This window comes from Haliotis rufescens, unplaced genomic scaffold (genome assembly GCF_023055435.1).
Source record: "Haliotis rufescens isolate VD_foot unplaced genomic scaffold, xgHalRufe1.0.p SCAF_3, whole genome shotgun sequence".
Lineage (NCBI taxonomy): Eukaryota > Metazoa > Mollusca > Gastropoda > Lepetellida > Haliotidae > Haliotis > Haliotis rufescens.
In genome coordinates this window covers 36063971-36084879 of record NW_025964001.1, presented here as the reverse complement: position 1 = coordinate 36084879, position 20909 = coordinate 36063971, and the positions used below count along the sequence as shown (strand labels likewise).

The 20909-nt window shown below is 45.0% G+C and overlaps 1 protein-coding gene across 1 annotated transcript in view; it reads right to left on the bottom strand.

Moving 5' to 3' along the window:
- LOC124119128 (F-box/WD repeat-containing protein 7-like) overlaps window positions 1-20909 on the bottom strand; it is a 133175-nt gene that overhangs the window by 63129 nt on the left and 49137 nt on the right. The window contains exon 19 of the mRNA XM_046481542.2: window positions 10119-10200. Within this exon, the coding sequence (XP_046337498.2) occupies window positions 10119-10200 (82 nt within the window). The remainder of the gene's footprint in view (window positions 1-10118; window positions 10201-20909) is intronic.

The following is a 20909-nucleotide window of genomic DNA, read 5'->3' as shown; positions in this document are numbered from 1 at the left end:
ACATTCCCCTTTAAGTGACCATGTTGTAGCCTTGATCTTTTATACATTGACAGGTTCAATATTTTCTTCAGATCATTTACAGATTGATATGCTCTTCAAAACAATCCAAAGGTTTGATGTATTTTTTCTCTGAACAAGTCCCATGATTCAAAACTCTGTTTAAACCAATTTAAAGGGTCAATATCGTCCTTCTACATGTTTAGTATTATCTCTAAATGATTCCAAGAGTTACTTCTAACTTTAAACCACCCCACAGAGCTAAAAATCAACCTCCTTAAACCAATCCCCAGTGCAGATCCTCCTCATTAAACATTCCACAAGGCAAGTACTCTCTTGAAAATGTAAATCAGTATTCTCCTCAAGACATTCTTCAGGATTAATACATTCTTTAAACCATTCCTCAGCATCCATACTATCTGTATCTTCTCTAGGGTCTCTACTCTCTTAAAACTGTTTGTCAGGCTCGGTACGCTCCCTAAACCATTGCCCAGGGTCAGTGAGTGAGTGAGTGAGTTGGGTTTAACGCCGCTTTTAACAGTATTCCAGTTATATCACGGCGTGTCAGCTTAATGTGGGAGGAAAGCCCGAAGTGATGCATGTCTTGGACGTTTACCACTTCGGTGAAACCCACAAGCACGGGTATGGAGCTGACAAACCTAGAAACATAATCGGGGCGAACCAGGATTCGAACCCACAATCATAGATTTCTGGCGTGCCCAAGGGACGCAACTCTGCACAGCGAATCGCGGCGCCTTAGACGACTGGGCCACCCATGCCCCCGCCCAGGGTCAGTACTCTCCTTAAACCATTGCCCAGGGTCAATACTCTCCTTTAAACCACTGCCCAGGGTCAGTATGCTCCCTAAACCATTGCCCAGGGTCAGTACTCTTCTTAAACCATTTCCAAGGGTCAGTACTCTCCTTAAACCACTGCCCAGGGTCAGTACTCTCCTTAAACCACTGCCCAGGGTCAGTACGCTCCTTAAATCACTGCCCAGGGTCAGTACGCTACTTAAACCATTGCCAAGGGTCAGTACTATCCTTAAACCATTGCCCAGGGTCAGTACGCTCCTCAAACCACTGCCCAGGGTCAGTACGCTCCTGAAACCATTTCCCAGGGTCAATAGTCTTCTTTAACCATTTCCAAGGGTCAGTACTCTTCTTAAACCATTTCCAAGTGTCAGTACTCTCCTTAAAACATTGCCCCAGGTCAGTACTCTCCTTAAACCACTGCCCAGGGTCAGTACGCTCCTTAAATCACTGCCCAGGGTCAGTACGCTACTTAAACCATTGCCAAGGGTCAGTACTATCCTTAAACCATTGCCCAGGGTCAGTACGCTCCTCAAACCACTGCCCAGGGTCAGTACGCTCCTCAAACCACTGCCCAGGGTCAGTACTCTCCTTAAACCATTTCCCAGGGTCAATACTCTCCTTTAAACCACTGCCCAGGGTCAGTATGCTCCCTAAACCATTGCCCAGGGTCAGTACTCTTCTTAAACCATTTCCAAGGGTCAGTACTCTCCTTAAACCACTGCCCAGGGTCAGTACTCTCCTTAAACCACTGCCCAGGGTCAGTACGCTCCTTAAATCACTGCCCAGGGTCAGTACGCTCCTTAAACCATTGCCAAGGGTCAGTACTATCCTTAAACCATTGCCCAGGGTCAGTACGCTCCTTAAACCATTTCCAAGGGTCAGTACTCTCCTTAAACCACTGCCCAGGGTCAGTACGCTCCTTAAACCATTGCCCAGGGTCAATACTCTCCTTAAACCATTGCCCTGGGTCAATAGTCTCCTTAAACCATTTCCAAGGGTCAGTACTCTCCTTAAACCACTGCCCAGGGTCAGTACGCTCCTTAAACCATTGCCCAGGGTCAATACTCTCCTTAAACCATTTCCAAGGGTCAGTACTATCCTTAAACCACTGCCCAGGGTCAGTACTCTCCTTAAACCACTGCCCAGGGTCAGTACGCTCCTTAAACCATTGCCCTGGGTCAATAGTCTCCTTAAACCATTTCCAAGGGTCAGTACTCTCCTTAAACCACTGCCCAGGGTCAGTACGCTCCTTAAACCATTGCCCAGGGTCAATACTCTCCTTAAACCATTTCCAAGGGTCAGTACTCTTCTTAAACCACTGCCAAGAGGGTCAGTACTCTCCATAAAACCACTGCCCAGGATCAGTACATTCCCTGAACCATTGCCCAGGGTCAATACTCTCCTTAAACCATTTCCAAGGGTCAGTACTCTTCTTAAACCACTGCCAAGAGGGTCAGTACGCTCCATAAAACCACTGCCCAGGATCAGTACATTCCCTGAACCATTGCCCAGGGTCAATACTCTCCTTAAACCATTTCCAAGGGTCAGTACTCTCCTTAAACCACTGCCCAGGGTCAGTACGCTCCTTAAACCATTGCCCAGGGTCAATACTCTCCTTAAACCATTTCCAAGGGTCAGTACTCTTCTTAAACCACTGCCAAGAGGGTCAGTACGCTCCATAAAACCACTGCCCAGGATCAGTACATTCCCTGAACCATTGCCCAGGGTCAATACTCTCCTTAAACCATTTCCAAGGGTCAGTACTCTCCTTAAACCACTGCCCAGGGTCAGTACACCCCTTAAACCATTGCCCAGGGTCAGTACGCTCCTCAAACCACTGCCCAGGGTCAGTACGCTCCTTAAACCATTGCCCAGGGTCAGTACACTCCTTAAACCATTGCCCAGGGTCAGTATGCTCCTTAAACCATTGCCCAGGGTCAATAGTCTTCTTTAACCATTTCCAAGGGTCAGTACTCTTCTTAAACCATTTCCAAGTGTCAGTACTCTCCTTAAAACATTGCCCCGGGTCAGTACTCTCCTTAAACCATTACCCAGGGGTCAGTACTCTCTTTAAACCACTGCCCAGGGTCAGTACGCTCCCTTAACCATTGCCCAGGGTCAATACTCTCCTTAAACCACTGCCCAGGGTCAATACTCTCCTTAAACCACTGCCCAGGGTCAGTACGCTCCCTTAACCATTGCCCAGGGTCAATACTCTCCTTAAACCACTGCCCAGGGTCAATACTCTTCTTAAACCAGTTCCAAGGGTCAGTACTCTCCTAAAACCATTGCCCCAGGTCAACACTCTCCTTAAACCATTGCCCAGGGGTCAGTACTCTCCTTAAACCACTGCCCAGGGTCAGTACGCTGCCTTAACCATTTCCAAGGGTCAGTACTCTCCTTAAACCATTTCCAAGGGTCAGTACACTCCTTAAACCACTGCCCAGGGTCAATACTCTTCTCAAACCATTTCCAAGGGTCAGTACTATCCTTAAACTGCTGCCCTTGGGTCAATATTCTCCTTAAACCACTGCCAAAGGTCAATTATTCTCTTTAAACTATTGCCCAGGGTAAGTTATTCTCTTTAAACCATTGCCAAGGGAAAATTATTCTCTTTAAACTATTGCCCAAGGGCAATTACTCTCCACCACTGCCCAGGGTCAATACTCTCTTTAAACCATCCTTCAGGAACAGTACTCTCCTTAAACCAGTCCTCAGGGTCAATACCATCTTTAAACACTTCCACTCAATGCAAATATTCTCTCAACAATTCCAGTGAGTGAGTGATTGAGTGTGTGAAGGTATGAGTGAAGGACTGAGTGGAGTGAAGGATACAGTGAGTGAGTGAGTGAGTGAGTGAGTGAGTGAGTGAAGGTATGAGTGAAGGACTGGGTGGAGTGAAGGATACAGTGAGTGAGTGAGTCAGATATTGAGTGAGTGAAGGTATGAGTGAAGGACTGAGTGGAGTGAAGGATACAGTGAGTGAGCGAGTGAGTGAGTGAGTGAGTGAAGGTATGAGTGAAGGACTGAGTGGAGTGAAGGATACAGTGAGTGAGTGAGTGAGTGAGTGAGTGAGTGAGTGAAGGTATGAGTGAAGGACTGAGTGGAGTGAAGGATACAGTGAGTGAGTGAGTGACTGAAGGTATGAGTGAAGGACTGAGTGGAGTGAAGGATACAGTGAGTGAGCGAGTGTGTGAGTGAGTAAGGGAAGGTATGAGTGAAGGACTGAGTGGAGTGAAGGATACAGTGAGTGAGTGAGTGAGTGAAGGTATGAGTGAAGGACTGAGTGGAGTGAAGGATACAGTGAGTGAGTTAGTGAGTGAGTGAGTGAGTGAGTGAAGGTATGAGTGAAGGACTGAGTGGAGTGAAGGATACAGTGAGTGAGCGAGTGAGTGAGTGAGTGAGTAAGTGAAGGTATGAGTGAAGGACTGAGTGGAGTGAAGGATACAGTGAGTGAGTGAGTGAGCGAGTGAGTGAGTGAAGGTATGAGTGAAGGACTGAGTGGAGTGAAGGATACAGTGAGTGAGTGAGTGAGTGAAGGACTGAGTGGAATGAAGGATACAGTGAGTGAGTGGGTGGGTGAGTGAGTGAGTGAGTGAGTGAGTGAGTGAGTGAGTGAGTGAGTGAAGGACTGAGTGGAGTGAAGGATACAGTGAGTGAGCGAGTGAGTGAGTGAGTGAGTGAAGGTATGAGTGAAGGACTGGGTGGAGTGAAGGATACAGTGAGTGAGTGAGTCAGATAGTGAGTGAGTGAAGGTATGAGTGAAGGACTGAGTGGAGTGAAGGATACAGTGAGTGAGCGAGTGAGTGAGTGAGTGAAGGTATGAGTGAAGGACTGAGTGGAGTGAAGGAAACAGTGAGTGAGTGAGTGAGTGAGTGAGTGAAGGTATGAGTGAAGGACTGAGTGGAGTGAAGGATACAGTGAGTGAGTGAGTGAGTAAGTGAAGGTATGAGTGAAGGACTGAGTGGAGTGAAGGATACAGTGAGTGACTGAGTGAGTGAGTGAAGGTATGAGTGAAGGACTGAGTGGAGTGAAGGATACAGTGAGTGAGTGAGTGAGTGAGTGAGAGAGTGAGTGAGTGTGTGAGTGAGTGAGTGAGTGAGTGAAGGTATGAGTGAAGGACTGAGTGGAGTGAAGGATACAGTGAGTGAGTGAGTCAGATAGTGAGTGAGTGAAGGTATGAGTGAAGGACTGAGTGGAGTGAAGGATACAGTGAGTGAGCGAGTGAGTGAGTGAGTGAGTGAGTGAGTGAGTGAGTGAGTGAAGGTATGAGTGAAGGACTGAGTGGAGTGAAGGATACAGTGAGTGAGTGAGTGAGTGAAGGACTGAGTGGAATGAAGGATACAGTGAGTGAGTGGGTGAGTGAGTGAGTGAGTGAGTGAGTGAAGGACTGAGTGGAATGAAGGATACAGTGAGTGAGTGGGTGAGTGAGTGAGTGAGTGAGTGAGTGAGTGAGTGAAGGACTGAGTGGAGTGAAGGATACAGTGAGTGAGTGAGTGAGTGAGTGAGTGAGTGAGTGAGATAGTGAGTGTATGAGTGAGTGAGTGAGATAGTGAGTGTATGAGTGAAGGACTGAATAGAGTGAAGGATACAGTGAATGAGTGAGTTTTAACCTGCTGAATAAACCACATATTTGCAGCTCAGTTCAAGGAACGTCCAAGGTGACCGGGTTGTAGACATTACTTCAGTGAAACCCCCCAGCACAAATGCTGTGCTGACAAACCAAGGATCACAACCAAGGAAAATTAGGGATCTGAACCAAATACCAGCTGATCCTTGAACAGCTAAGGGATAAAACTCTGCAGAGCTAATGGTTACATCTTGGATCACAGTGCCAGGCCCCTTCAGAAGAATGAATAGGAAGGTCAACCATATGACAAGACACCACTACAAACCAAAAGCAACTTTGCAGTGTCAAATCTTTCAAACTTAGTTGCAATGTACCGATTGCATTCCTTGCTCCAACTGACATTAAAAGACTATATTTCACCCTTCATATTGATTCAGAAATTGCGCATTCCGAGATGGAAATTGAAAACAATCATAAAGTCAATTTGAACCAAAGATAAAGTAGCCTGATTCACAGATAAAATGTCTGACTTTCTGAGGTCGTCTTATCTGTCATCAGTTAAAAGCCGAGTTCATTCCGGAGAAAAGGCATAAGATGATATATACCAAAGCTAAGGAGGCATGAAGAATAGTAAAACTACCCAACTCCCAAAGGCCTCCTTATCAGTCATCGGTAAAAGACCTAAAACATAAAAACATGTAACTCATACTCTGATCAGTCGTAAAAATCCCAACCAATTCAGGGAGTAAAAAATGAATTTCTGCCTGTTCATTGACTAGAACCAGTTTATGTATCTTCCTAGACTAACTCCATCATGTTCAAAGCCATATGAGGAATCTGACCTTTGTGTTCTGTCAATTCTTATTGCATAGCATAAACCATGACTCAAGAGTAACGGTAGACTGTGATGCAGAGGGCGATTTGTGAGTCACCCCAATTCAGTGATGTGCCGCAAACATGAAACAGTGATATCTGTAAATCTGGCACAATTTATTGATTCCCCACGTCAATACACCTGATGGGAGACTGATAAGGGTAATTCAGACGCTATCAATGCTTGGACGTCGGTAATAGTGGTCATAACATGAAGATGGTAGTCCGAGATAAGGATAATTGAAATAACAGTATCAACAAGGGATGTTGCTTCATCACAGGGAATCAGCTCGGGGTAATACCTTGCTGCTCAATGTGATTCTGTAGACAATCATGAAAAGATGAACTATCATATCTGAACACTTGCATCTGGAAGTAAGTATTTTTAGATGGCTTTTGTTCTTGGTGAAGTAATCAACAAAAACTATTACAATCTCATTTGACAGAAGCATTATTAAAAAGCTGTTCATGGGTTATTCAGTCATATGTTTGAATAACATGCTTGGCCCAGGTCCTCAAAGTCTTCACCTGGTTTTGACATCACAAAAGGCGGCATGATTGGCCCAGTTGTCTAAGGCGCCTCAATTCGCTGTGCAGAGTTGCATCCCTTTGGCACTCCCGAAACCTACGACTGCGGGTTTGAATCCTGGTTAGCCCTGATAATGTTTCTAGGTTTGTCAGCACCATACCTGTGCTCGTGAATTTCACAAAAGTGGTAAACATCAGAGACCTGCATCACTTTGGGCTTTCTTCTCATATTAAGCTGACACGATGTGATGCATTTGAATACTGAAACACCAAGTCCAATTTCATCTGCTACTCAACTCATGAGGTCTTACTTGGAAAAAGTAAAACCTCATACCTGGGATGAAGTCTTATAAGGAAAAAAAACAACCTCCCAAAAGGTTATTACGAGAAAGGACAATACCTACATTACAATAGGCAAAAGTGGCAGTAGACTTACACAACACAGGAGCCAAATGGTTATCTCCCAGGAGAAAAAGTAATCCAAGATGGCTGACAACCCTTCTTTACACAAACTTCAGGCATGAATGGTTCCCTAGGATACCACTAGATAATTATACACAAAAACACATGCCAAAGTCATATCTCAAAATCCACACCCCTCCCCAGCCCTAACTCTGTACGTACCTACGACAGGGAAGGTGCACCTGTAGTCATATCACATCATCCACACTCCTCACCAGCCCTAACTCTGTACATACTCACGACTGGGAAGGTGCACCCATGGTCACATCACATCATCCACACCCCTCCCCAGCCCAAACTCTGTTTATACCCACGACCGGGATGGTGCACCGATTGTCATATCACATTATCCACACACACACCAAACCCTAACTCTGTACGTACCTACGACCAGGAAGGTGCACCTGTAGTCATATCACATCATCCACACTCCTCACCAGCCCAAACTCTGTTCATACCCATGACCGGGAAGGTGTGACCATTGTCATATCACATTATCCACACACACAACCAACCCTAACTCTGTTCATACTCACGACCAGGAAGGTGCACAGATGGTCACATCACATCATCCACACCCCTCCCAACCCTAACTCTGTACATACTCACGACCGGGATGGTGCACCCATTGTCATATCACATTATCCACACACACAACCAACCCTAACTCTGTTCATACTCACGACGGGGAAGGTGCACCGATGGTCACATCATATCATCCACACCCCTCCCAGCCCTAACTCTGTTTGTACCCCATCCTGGGGAAAGTGCGTCCGTGATATTATCTCATTATCTATGACCCCTGGTTTTGCCAATTGCCAGGTAAACATCCGTTTGAATGATGCCCTCGTGAGCCAGCAGACTCAACATGATGCAAGCCATGCCAGTTGGAAGTAAATGATTTATCATGCAAGTAAATAAACAGATATGAAACATGAATTTTACTGACAGCCTACAGGTTATCATTCATTGGCAAACATACAAATGCCAAGCCTAGTTCAAGTGAGTTTTGACATGAATTACATGGTGTAGATTAAATGGTGTAAACAGTTAACACTCAGGGGGGGGGAACATCGATCAAAAAACTGTTTTGGTCAAGCATGTTGGTTTACAGGAGTTAATTTCAATTATCTAACAACAAGCTGTGGACAAGGTGATGTCACGTTCACAGTTAAACTATGATATCCCTTTCACAAAACAACTTTGAAAGGTGAGTGAGTGAGTTGGGTTTAACGCCGCTTTTAACAGTATTCCAGTTATATCACGGCGTGTCAGCTTAATGTGGGAGGAAAGCCTGAAGTGATGCAGGTTGCAGACGTTTACCACTGCGGTGAAACCCACAAGCACGGGTATGGTGCTGACAAACCTAGAAACATAATCGTGGCAAAGCGGGATTCGAACCTACAATCATAGGTTTCTGGCGTGCCCAAGGGATGCAACTCTGTACAGTGAATCTGGCGCCTTAGACAACTGGGCCACCTGGGCCCCCAACTTTGAAAGTGATAATTTTCAAAGTGGAAAACATCCTAACCGAACTAGTTTCCTACACTGAGATAAGTAACACCTGTATTTGGCTTCTTAGAACCAACACCTGTACATATGATCCTCCCCCCACCCCAATCCATTTTGATAACCTGTAGGGGTTGCGGGAAAATGTTTAAGTCCATCTCCTTGTCAGAGAACAGTATGAGGACTTGTTGGTTACAATGTTTGACCTGACAGATTGTGTGTCATTGTGTGACTACAGGGGACAGTGTTCATGGTATCAAACACTGGTTGGCCTGGAACAAACTTGATAAGTTACAGACTGCCATTATATGATTGGAATGTCGGCAAATGTTGGCATTAAACAAGATTCAATCAACCTCACTTAAGTTCAGATACTGAAAGTTTGTTTAAATGCTGCTTTGAACATTATTTCAATGACACCATGGTGTCAGCTTGATGCCGGAGGAAAGCCCAACATGATCTAGGACTGTCTCTATGGTGTAGTGGTAGAACGGGAGAGCGGAAGGTCCGGGTTTGAACCCCAGCCTCATCAAACCAAAAGACGCTGAAAGATGTTATTTGTTGTTACCCTGACTGGCGCTCGGCATATGGGGCTAAAACAAGGACTGGTCGGCTCAGAGTCAGTATAGTGTTTCTGAATAGGGTATTCATGCTAAACTGCGGCATGGTATCTCAGTGGGCTAGCACTGTGCAATAATGTTTGACTCAATGTTAAACCCCATTTCACCTCCCCTTAAATGTTTACAACTTTTGGTGAAACCCATGAGCTGAAACCAACGGGCATGGTCCTGACAAACCTAGAAAATTAATCATTTCAAATTTGGTATTTCAACATAAAATTGGTTTCTGGCTGCCTATGGGACATAACTCAGCACAGCAAACCGAAGCACCTTAGACAACAGGGACATCTTTGCTCCCCAGATACTGAAGGATATCTCTTTGGTGTCAGGTAAAGCAATTTAGCTTTCTGTACCATGCCTTCCAGGAACCAAAACATATGTTACTGGTAGACCCAGTAAAGTACATCCAAGCCTATACATCTCCCTCAAGAACACCTCCCATATATCATCCCCCTTTAAATAATCAAGGCCTGTAGTAGCCCCTTTTAGAGATACAGATCCTCCCACTTGGTGCTGACAGACTAAGGACGGTAATTGTGGTGAATCTGGGATTCGAACCCATGATGTGAAGTCCAAAGGGTGCCATGGCTATTGGGTGCTATTCTACCTACCTTTTTGTAGAAAACAGCTAACAGAGCTTGAGATTTGACATTAAATACAGCTAACAGCTTGAGATTTGACACTAAACACAGCTAACAGATTGAGATTTGACACTTAACACATAGGTGGCTCTCACATACTCACCACAATGGAAACAATCGGAGAATGGACGGACTCAAACTTCATCACTGTCTGGCCGGTCATGATGTGGGTCATCTTCACACATCTGAAACATACAAGATCACACATACAGCTGTAGCTGAGGGGACAAGGTGAGTGAGTGTGTGGGGTGAGTGGGAGGAAGTTAGCGAGTGTGTGGGGGGTGATTTGGGGGGGGGTGGGAGTTAGCAAATGTGTGTCGGGTGACTGGAGGGAGTAAGTGAGTGTGTGTGGGTTGAATGGTGGGAGTAAGTGAGTGTGTGTGGGGTGATTTGGGGGGGAGTTAACAAGTGTGTGGGGGTGATTTGGGGGGAAGTTAGTGAGTGTGTGGGGTGATTTCGGGGGGGAGTTAGCAAGTGTGTGGGGGGGATTTGGGGGGAAGTTAGTGAGTGTGTAGGGTTGACTAGGGGGGGTGAGCAAGTGTGGGTGGGGTGACTGGAGGGAGTAAGTTAGCGAGTGTGGGTGGGGTGACTGGAGGGAGTAAGTGAGTGTGGGTGGGGTGACTGGAGGGAGTAAGTGAGTGTGGGTGGGGTGACTGGGGGGGAGTAAGTTAGCGAGTGTGGGTGGGGTGACTGGAGGGAGTAAGTGAGTGTGGGTGGGGTGACTGGAGGGAGTTAGTGAGTGGGTGGGGTGACTGGAGGGAGTAAGTGAGTGTGGGTGGGGTGACTGGAGGGAGTAAGTGAGTGTGGGTGGGGTGACTGGAGGGAGTAAGTGAGTGTGTGGGGGTGACTGGGGGGGAGTAAGTTAGCGAGTATGGGTGGGGTGACTGGAGGGAGTAAGTGAGTGTGGGTGGGGTGACTGGAGGGAGTTAGTGAGTGGGTGGGGTGACTGGAGGGAGTAAGTGAGTGTGGGTGGGGTGAATGGAGGGAGTAAGTGAGTGTGGGTGGGGTGACTGGAGGGAGTTAGTGAGTGGGTGGGGTGACTGGAGGGAGTTAGTGAGTGGGTGGGGTGACTGGAGGGAGTAAGTGAGTGTGTGGGGGTGACTGGGGGGGAGTAAGTTAGCGAGTGTGGGTGGGGTGACTGGAGGGAGTAAGTGAGTGTGGGTGGGGTGACTGGAGGGAGTAAGTGAGTGTGGGTGGGGTGACTGGAGGGAGTAAGTGAGTGTGTGGGGGTGACTGGGGGGGAGTAAGTTAGTGAGTGTGGGTGGGGTGAATGGAGGGAGTAAGTGGGTGTGGGTGTGGTGAGTGGAGGGAGTGAGTGTGGGTGGGGTGACTGGCGGGAATAAGTTAGTGAGTGTGGGTGGGATGAGTGGAGGGAGTAAGTGAGTGTGGGTGGGATGAGTGGAGGGAGTAAGTGAGTGTGGGTGGGGTGATTGGAGGGAGTAAGTGAGTGTGGGTGGGGTGACTGGAGGGAGTAAGTGAGTGTGTGGGGGTGACTGGGGGGGAGTAAGTGAGTGTGGGTGGGGTGACTGGAGGGAGTAAGTGGGTGTGGGTGGGGTGACTGGAGGGAGTAAGTGAGTGTGGGTGGGGTGACTGGAGGGAGTAAGTGGGTGTGGGTGGGGTGACTGGAGGGAGTAAGTGAGTGTGGGTGGGGTGACTGGAGGGAGTAAGCGAGTGTGGGTGGGGTGACTGGAGGGAGTAAGTGTGTGTGTGTGTGTGTGTGTGTGTGTGTGTGTGTGTGTGTGTGTGTGTGTGTGTGTGTGTGTGTGTGTGTGTGTGTGTGTGTGGTGACTGGAGGGAGTAAGTGAGTGTGTGTGGTGACTGGAGGGAGTAAGTGAGTGTGTGTGGGGTGATTTGGGGGGGAGTTAGCAAGTGTGTGTTGGGTGACTAGGGGGAAGTTAGTGAGTGTGTCTGGGGTGGCTGGAGGGAGTAAGCGAGTGTGTGTGTGGGGGGGGAGGGTGACTGGAGGGAGTAAGTGACTTTGGGGGTGACTGGAGGGAGTAAGTGAGTGTGGGGGTGACTTGGGGGAGTAAGTGAGTGTGGGGGTGACTTGGGGGAGTAAGTGAGTGTGGGGGTGACTTGGGGGAGTAAGTGAGTGTGGGGGTGACTGGAGGGAGTAAGTGAGTGTGGGGGTGACTGGAGGGAGTAAGTGAGTGTGGGGGTGACTGGAGGGAGTAAGTGAGTGTGGGGGTGACTTGGGGGAGTAAGTGAGTGTGGGGGTGACTGGAGGGAGTAAGTGAGTGTGGGGGTGACTGGAGGGAGTAAGTGAGTGTGGGGGTGACTTGGGGAAGTAAGTGAGTGTGCGTGTGACTTGGGGGAGTAAGTGAGTGTGGGGGTGACTTGAGAGAATAAGTGAGTGTGGAGGTGACTTGGGGGATAGCCTCATGGCTAAAGCATTGGCTTTTTCACTCAAGATACTTGGGTTTGATTTAGAGGTACAAGTCCTTCTTTGCCCAAACTGTGACGCAATGCTGAAAGCAGGCTCACACCCACCTCACGTCAACAAAATCAGTCGAATTAACTTATTTCAGTCTAACGATGTTCCACAGGACATGACAAAAGATTTGTGATCGTGATAAATACTGCCCAGCTATCACATTTGCCTACCAGGTATACAACTCAAATCAGATACAGCTTTTGCAGAAAAATAAACATTTATTAAAACCATACACCTTGAAGGCAAAAATAAACCCTTTCAAATAATTATTCAGCAATGCATAACACCTGAACGTTTTGATGAATGATTTTCACACATTTTTCTTTCAGTAAAATAAGCAGGCACATGTGTTCCTCTATATTAGTTTTACTTGAGACTTTTTTCTCCTAATATAACCATGTATTTATTCACCTGAAACAGTACTATCACACAACGTCCTATCCCGTAAACTGTTTAAAACATGTCAAGGGGTTATTTATGCATCCAGTAACAAAAATAAGTTCCCCTCGCTCACTTCAACATGTCAGAATTCTCGGAAGGAGTCTGTCTCATCCAACAGGTTCAATGGAAGCCGTTTATCCCTAATGTCTGAATCACTGAGATAGGTGTTGGCTGCCAGAGGAAAGTGGGTTTTGCCAACATTATTGAATTTAACTCAAGACGAGAGGAAAGGATGGGTGACGATGATTGAATTAAAGGTGTGATCACAAGCCCCTCTCCTGAACAGCTGGTTTCTGTTATCGGATTTACTTGAATCTTTCAGGTCATTTTCAGTTTGGCCGTAGTGTGTTTGATTTGAAGTGTGAATAATGCTCAAACGACATGCATGAATGGTACGTAACTGGTAGAGTTAGGATTAGTTAGACTTCCCCAACAAGATTTTAAAGTTTACAGTTTAAGATCGTCATTAAATATTTAAGCGATATTGTTATAAGAATGTTCAAATGCAATGTTACTAACTCCTACTTTTCAGTCATATTTAAGTACAAGGGTGATTGAAAAGTTCTGAGCCTCAGATAGAAAGACTTGACCTGACGGCACTAGAATTAAATATTTTCAACATAGCCCCCTTCCACATTCATACATTTGCCAAAATGTTGGAGGGATTTTCTCCTTCTTTAGTAGAAGTGCTTCCTTTGGCATTCAAAAGAGTTCTCCACAGTTGTTATGATGTCATTGTTCCAGTTGAAAATGGATTTCAACGAGAACTTTTTCCATGTTTAGAAACAGAGGATGTCTGATGGAGCCAGATCAGGAGAATAAGGATAAGATAAGGATTTTAAAGCCAGATTCATGGGCTGTAGCCATGGCAATGATGGATTTAAGTACAGCAGATGTCTGTATCTCCTCATTCAGCAGTTACAACTATAACAATAGTATTGTTGAAAAGTGTTGTAGGTTATTTGTATTATCTTTTTCTTATTTTAGTATCACTGGGAATTATTATTTTTGTGGTGATTGGCAGATCCGCATCCATGTAAGCATTTTCTGAATCTCATTTTGTTGACCTACTGGTACTACCACATCATTGGGCTGTATATTTTTAAAAAGTTTTTTAGACATAACAGACTCATTCAATGGTACTTAAAAACAATAATCTGGCTTTGATTATTATCAAGGATGATGTTAATGTTGATTTACCGTATTCGACATAATATGCGAACAAGGCGCTCTCAAAATTAGTTGTAAGATCGTAAATTTCGTGGTTTATGCTGACAGCCACAAAATAAAAGTCTGTGTTTATTATACACGACAGATATATTTTTCAAAGATTTAATTGCCCATAATTAAGGGTGCAAATAACACACAAGTGAGTATTATACGCGAATAAATAAGTCTTGTGTACATTGATCATTTGGAAGGGGTGCTAAACTGGGATTGTTTACTAGCCACTGTATTAGCAAATATCGCTGTGGGCACTTATTAGAGCAGGGTGCTTATTAAGTCGAATACAGTAATAGCTGTATCATGCAGAGGGCAAACCAGCAACCCTTAAAGGGGGGCTATACTCCATATAACTTAAGGTCAAGGTGAGTGCCATGCATGAAGCCGAGACATATTTCTGTGTAATTAGCGCAATCGTTAACTGCTAGATTGATATCAATCGTAAGAGTGGTGGTGAGGTGAGATAGAGTTAAACGTTGCGTCCAGAATTATTGCACTTATATGTGTGTGTGTATGGCTGCTTGTACTAGTTCGGACTAATGCCGATTTTATAGTGCGATCCGACTGAGATGCCATGCCCGAATTTAAAATGAATACCCCACACAGACACAGTATACAGACTCTGAGCTGACCAGTCCTTATTTTAGCATCTTAATGTTGAGTGCCAGGCAGGATAACAACAAGTACCATCTTTTAAGGTCTTTTTGGTTCGAAACCCCCACCTTCCGTTCCCTGGGCAGATGCTCTAGCACTAGACCACTGAGGCGATCTCAGTTACTTTGGAAATAGAGTGAGTGAGTGAATGTTGTGAACGCTGCAGTCAGCCATTTTCCTGCTATATCATGGCAGCCAGTAAATAACTGAGTCTGGACCAGGGAAATGAGTGACTGAAAGTTGCTGGACGAATAATGTATAATTAAGAAATCATGGGTATTTGATTAGGTGGGTTAAATGCTGTGCTTTATTTCCTACCTGTCAAACAAACCAGTGACTGATATTATGAACAACAATCAATGCCATCAGGGTTTAATAATGCTGACATGCTTTTAACCAAGATATCTGAACATTGCCTATTATGAACTTTGGATGCTAGAATATTAGTGGATTAGTGCTTTGGACTGAAGCTTAAGTTGCAGAATAAGCAAATTTAGTTAAGTCAGCCCAACCAGTAGGTTAAGGGTTATCTATGGTCATGCCGTTCCTTGTAGATCACTTCCTCATTTGTAAATATACCACCATGAATACAACAAGAGGAGACCATCAGGCCTGGTGCCAGCAATATACTGGCATAAACAATAGATTAATGTATTCATCAAGCTAGTGTACGTCTTGTGGAGCCTGATTTATCATAGGTTCATGCTGGGCTTCACAGAACACCTGTTCCTTCTGAAATATGAGACAAGTCACTGCAGATATACACTGAGGGACTGTCAAGGAGTTGTGTTTTATGCAGCAGTGTAGGATAGTACAGCTACATTGCAGTTGCCTTAATGATGGGCCAGGGGGATCAGGGGCTGAAGGCAAGCAGGGGCTGCTGGAGACCTTTGTCTACCCTGGAATCCCCACATGGGAAAAATACAATCAAGACCAATTATGCAAATATAACAGTGTCCTGGTCTCATGGAGACATGGGCTGGGCTGGGTAACTCAGGTACTTGGGTCGGGTGGGTAGTGAGTCGGACCCGGGTACCCACAGGACTACCCAGACTCGTGGTTAGTCATGTGATATATTGTTTAATGACAAAAACTAGAACTCCATGATTACACAGTAAGTCACTTTTGTTTGCATTTCTTTTTGATTATTCATGCATTCCTTCTGACTTCCATATGTTTGAATAAAGATAAAGCTTCAGTCAACTTCAGATCGTTTTATACCTGTATCTAAATCAGTTTGCCAGGGCTTCAGTCAAACTATTCCCAATCGGACATTTTGTACCAGTCTATTGAGACCTTCGGTGGATACCGGGGTAGGGAAGGGTAATAGAGGTTTTGATACCCCGGTAGTAAATTTGGACTCGTCCCAGCCCTACTGGAGACATGTTGGCATCACAGTGTAATGGACTAAGGTGTCACTCAGTGACAGATACTGGAGATATGTTGACATGACAGTGTCATGGACTAAGGTGTCACTCAGTGACAGATACTGGAGACATGTTGGCATGACAGTGTCATGGACTAAGGTGTCACTCAGTGACAGATATTGGAGACATGTTGGCATGACTTGTATCATCACTATTTGATAGTGATTCTTAAACACATGCTCACGATAGTCAGAATCATACTCATCTTTTAGCAGACATTTCTTTATGCTTGTCGTAAGAGGCAACTAAGGGGATTGGGTGGTTAGGCTCCCTGACTTGTTTGATGAATGTCATCGTCTCCCAATTGCGTGGATTGACGCTCATGATGTCAATCAGAGGATTGTCGGGTCCAGCCTCGATTATTTACAGACAGCTCATATAGCTGTAATATTGCTGAGTGTGGCTTAAAACAACAAACAACAAACAAACAATCTTATGAATATGAAAAGGGTTTTGTTGCTTATATTTAATCAACACTTCCAAACAGTTGTCAACCTTGAAGAAAAAGAAACATCTTCATCATCAAGCATCTCAGTTAATCAGGTGTCACAAAGCATGTACATGTACACAAACATGTCCGTTCCTGCATCCCCACCCACTCCAACACATGTCGAACACCTTGCCGCTGATTGTGACAAGGGAGGTAACTGCATTCTTTTGGCAGATTTTTTTTATGGGCCTGAACAATCCACACAGATGTTGTTAGTCACTCCATAAAGCATGGCAGCTCTCTCACTAACAAGTGGCTTAATGACTCAGGTAGTTATTTGGGTAGGACCAGTTGCCATTATTATGTATCAGCCCACTGTTCCACAGCTGTCACTGAAATCTACCTCCTCCGGAGTTTCTGGTTAAGAACACCATCTAGAGTGGCTCCCCCTGGTGAATAATCTTTACACTAGGAGCAGTAAATAACTATCGATGGCAGGCAACATTAAATGACCATTGTGATTCATAAATTGTTTCTGAGATGTGTAGGTCAATATCGTCGCTGGATGATAGACATAACATTGTATTGTTTATGGGACAGACATGCTGGAGAACAACCTGAAGAGCAATGAATGAGATCCATAAGAGCAGCTTTCCTTGAGGAAATGAATTAAGGGAGAAATCGAAAGGCTTAAGAAATACTTGTTCTTATGGATTATACTCCATAAGATCTGGTCCGTGGTTTTCACCAAAGTGTCAAACTGTAAAGTGGTATAACTGAAACACCTGACAAGGTACCATCTATCCACAGCTACCCCCAAATACCATATCTACCCGTGAGCTACTTCCCAGTACCCCATCTCCTTTAAGTTATATCTCACTACCCTATCTACTCCTAGCTATTTCTCACTACCCTATCTACTCCTAGCTATTTCTCACTACCCTACCTACTCCTAGCTATTTCTCACTACCCTATCTACTCCTAGCTTTACCTCACTACCCTATCTACTCCTAGCTATTTCTAACTACCCTATCTACTCCTAGCTTTACCTCACTACCCTATCTACTCCTAGCTCTTTCTAACTACCCTATCTACTCCTAGCTATTTCTCACTACCCTATCTACTCCTAGCTATATCTCACTACCCTACCTACTCCTAGCTATATCTCACTACCCTATCTAACTCCTAGCTATATCTAACTACCCTATCTACTCCTAGCTATTTCTAACTACCCTATCTACTCCTAGCTATTTCTAACTACCCTATCTACTCCTAGCTATTTCTAACTACCCTATCTACTCCTAGCTATTTCTCACTACCCTATCCACTCCTAGCTATATCTCACTACCCTATCTACTCCTAGCTATATCTCACTACCCTATCTACTCCTAGCTATTTCTAACTACCCTATCTACTCCTAGCTTTACCTCACTACCCTATCTAGTCCTAGCTATATCTAACTACCCTATCTACTCCTAGCTATTTCTCACTACACTATCTACTCCTAGCTATTTCTCACTACCCTATCTATTCCTAGCCCATATCTCCCTACCCTATCTACTTCCTACCTATCTATCACTACCCTACTGCCCTAGCTATATCTCACAACCCTAACACCTAGCTATAACCAACCTCCTAGCTATATCTCACTGACCAACCTCCTAGTTATATCCCACTACCCTGCCTCCTAGCTATATCTCACTACCCTGCCTCCTAGTTATATCCCACTACCCTGCCTCCTAGCTATATCTCACTACCCTGCCTCCTAGCTATATCTCACTGACCAACCTCCTAGTTATATCCCACTACCCTGCCTCCTAGCTATATCTCACTACCCTGCCTCCTAGCTATATCTCACTGACCAACCTCCTAGTTATATCCCACTACCCTGCCTCCTAGCTATATCTCACTACCCTGCCTCCTAGCTATATCTCACTACCCTGCCTCCTAGCTATATCTCACTACCCTGCCTCCTAGCTATATCTCACTACCCTATCCACCCTGAGGAATCTTCCGTTACATGTTTAACCAAACACCTAGCTATATATAAGTACCCTATCTACTGCCTAGCTTTATCTCACCTACCTACCTCCTAGCTATATCTCACTATCCTACCTCCTAGCTACATCTCACCTACCTACCTCCTAGCTATATCTCACTAGCCTTCCTCCTAGCTATATCTCACTACCCTATCCACCCTGAGGAATCTTCCATTACATGTTTAACCAAACACCTAGCTATATATAATTACCCTATCTACTGCCTAGCTTTATCTCACTAACCAACCTCCTAGCTATATCTCACTACCCTACCTCCTAGCTATATATCACTACCTCATCCACCTCCTAGCTATATCTCACTAGCCTTCCTACCACCTAGCATTATCTCACTACCCTACCTACCACGTAGCTTTATCTCACTACCCTACCTACCTCCTAGCTATATCTCACTACCCTACCTACCAACTAGCTATATATCACTACCTTATCCACCTCCTAGCTATATCACACCTACCTACCTCCTAGCTATATCTTACTACCCTATCCACCGTCTAGCTATACCTCACCTATCCACCTCTTAGCTATATCTAACTACCCTATCTACCGCCTCGCTCTATCTCACCTACCTACCTCCTAGCTGCATATCACTATCCTACCTCCTAGCAATATCTCACTATCCTACCTCCTAGCTATATCTCACTACCTTATCAACCTCCTAGCTATATCTCATCTATCCACCTCCTAGCTATACCTCACTACCCTATCTACCACCTAGCTTTATCTCACTACCCTACCTACCTCCTAGCTATATATCACTGCCTTATCCACCTCCTAGCTATGTCTCACCTATCTACCTCCTAGCTTTATCTCAATACCCTACCTACCTCCTAGCTATATATCACTACCCTATCTACTCCTAGCTATATCTCACTATCCTACCTCCTAGCTATATCTCACTACCCTATCTACTCCTAGCTATATCTCACTATCCTACCTCCTAGCTATATCTCACAACCCTATCTACTCCTAGCTATATCTCACTAACCAACCTCCTAGCTATATATCACTACCCTACCTCCTAGCTATATCTCACTACCCTACCTTCTAGCTATATCTCACTAACCAACCTCCTAGCTATATCTCACTATCCTACCTCCTAGCTATATCTCACTACCCTACCTACCTCCTAGCTATATCTCATTAGCCAACCTCCCAGCTATATCTCACTACCCTACCTACCTCCTAGCTATATCTCGTTAGCCAATCTCCTAGCTATATCTCACTAACCAACCTCCTAGCTATATCTCACTACCCTGCCTTCTAGCTATTTCTCACTACCCTGCCTTCTAGCTATATCTCACTACCCTACCTCCTAGCAAAATCTCACAACCCTATCTGCTCCTAGCTATATCTCACTACCCTACCTTCTAGCTATATCTCACTAACCAACCTCCTAGCTATATCTCACTATCCTACCTCCTAGCTATATCTCACTACCCTACCTACCTCCTAGCTATATCTCACTATCCTACCTCCTAGCTATATCTCACTACCCTACCTACCTCCTAGCTATATCTCGTTAGCCAACCTCCCAGCTATATCTCACTACCGTACCTACCTCCTAGCTATATCTCGTTAGCCAACCTCCTAGCTATATCTCACTAACCAACCTCCTAGCTATATCTCACTAACCAACCTCCTAGCTATATCTCACTACCCTGCCTTCTAGCTATATCTCACTACCCTGCCTTCTAGCTATATCTCACTGACCAACCTCCTAGCTATATCTCACTACCCTACCTACCTTCTAGCTATATCTCACTACCCTGCCTTCTAGCTATATCTCACTACCCTGCCTCCTAGCTATATCTCACTAACCAACCTCCTAGCTATATCTCACTAACCAACCTCTTAGCTATATCTCACTACCCTGCCTTCTAGCTATATCTCACTACCCTGCCTTCTAGCTATATCTCACTACCCTACCTCCTAGCAAAATCTCACTACCCTATCCACCCTGAGGAATCTTCCGTTACATGTTTAACCAAGCAGGTATACACACAAAACAAGCAGAGCTGTGACAGCCTAACACACTACAGAAGGTAGGTCTAAAAATACCAACAACTCAGTAAACAGATCGAGATAGCAGAAAAACAGCCTGCCCATATGTATATCCTCACCCAAACTGTAATTAATGACAAAGCAAAGAGTAAAACAACTGACTAAATACCATGTTATCTGATTCATGTGTTGGCTGTAAAGATGCTCCCCAGACCAAGGCATC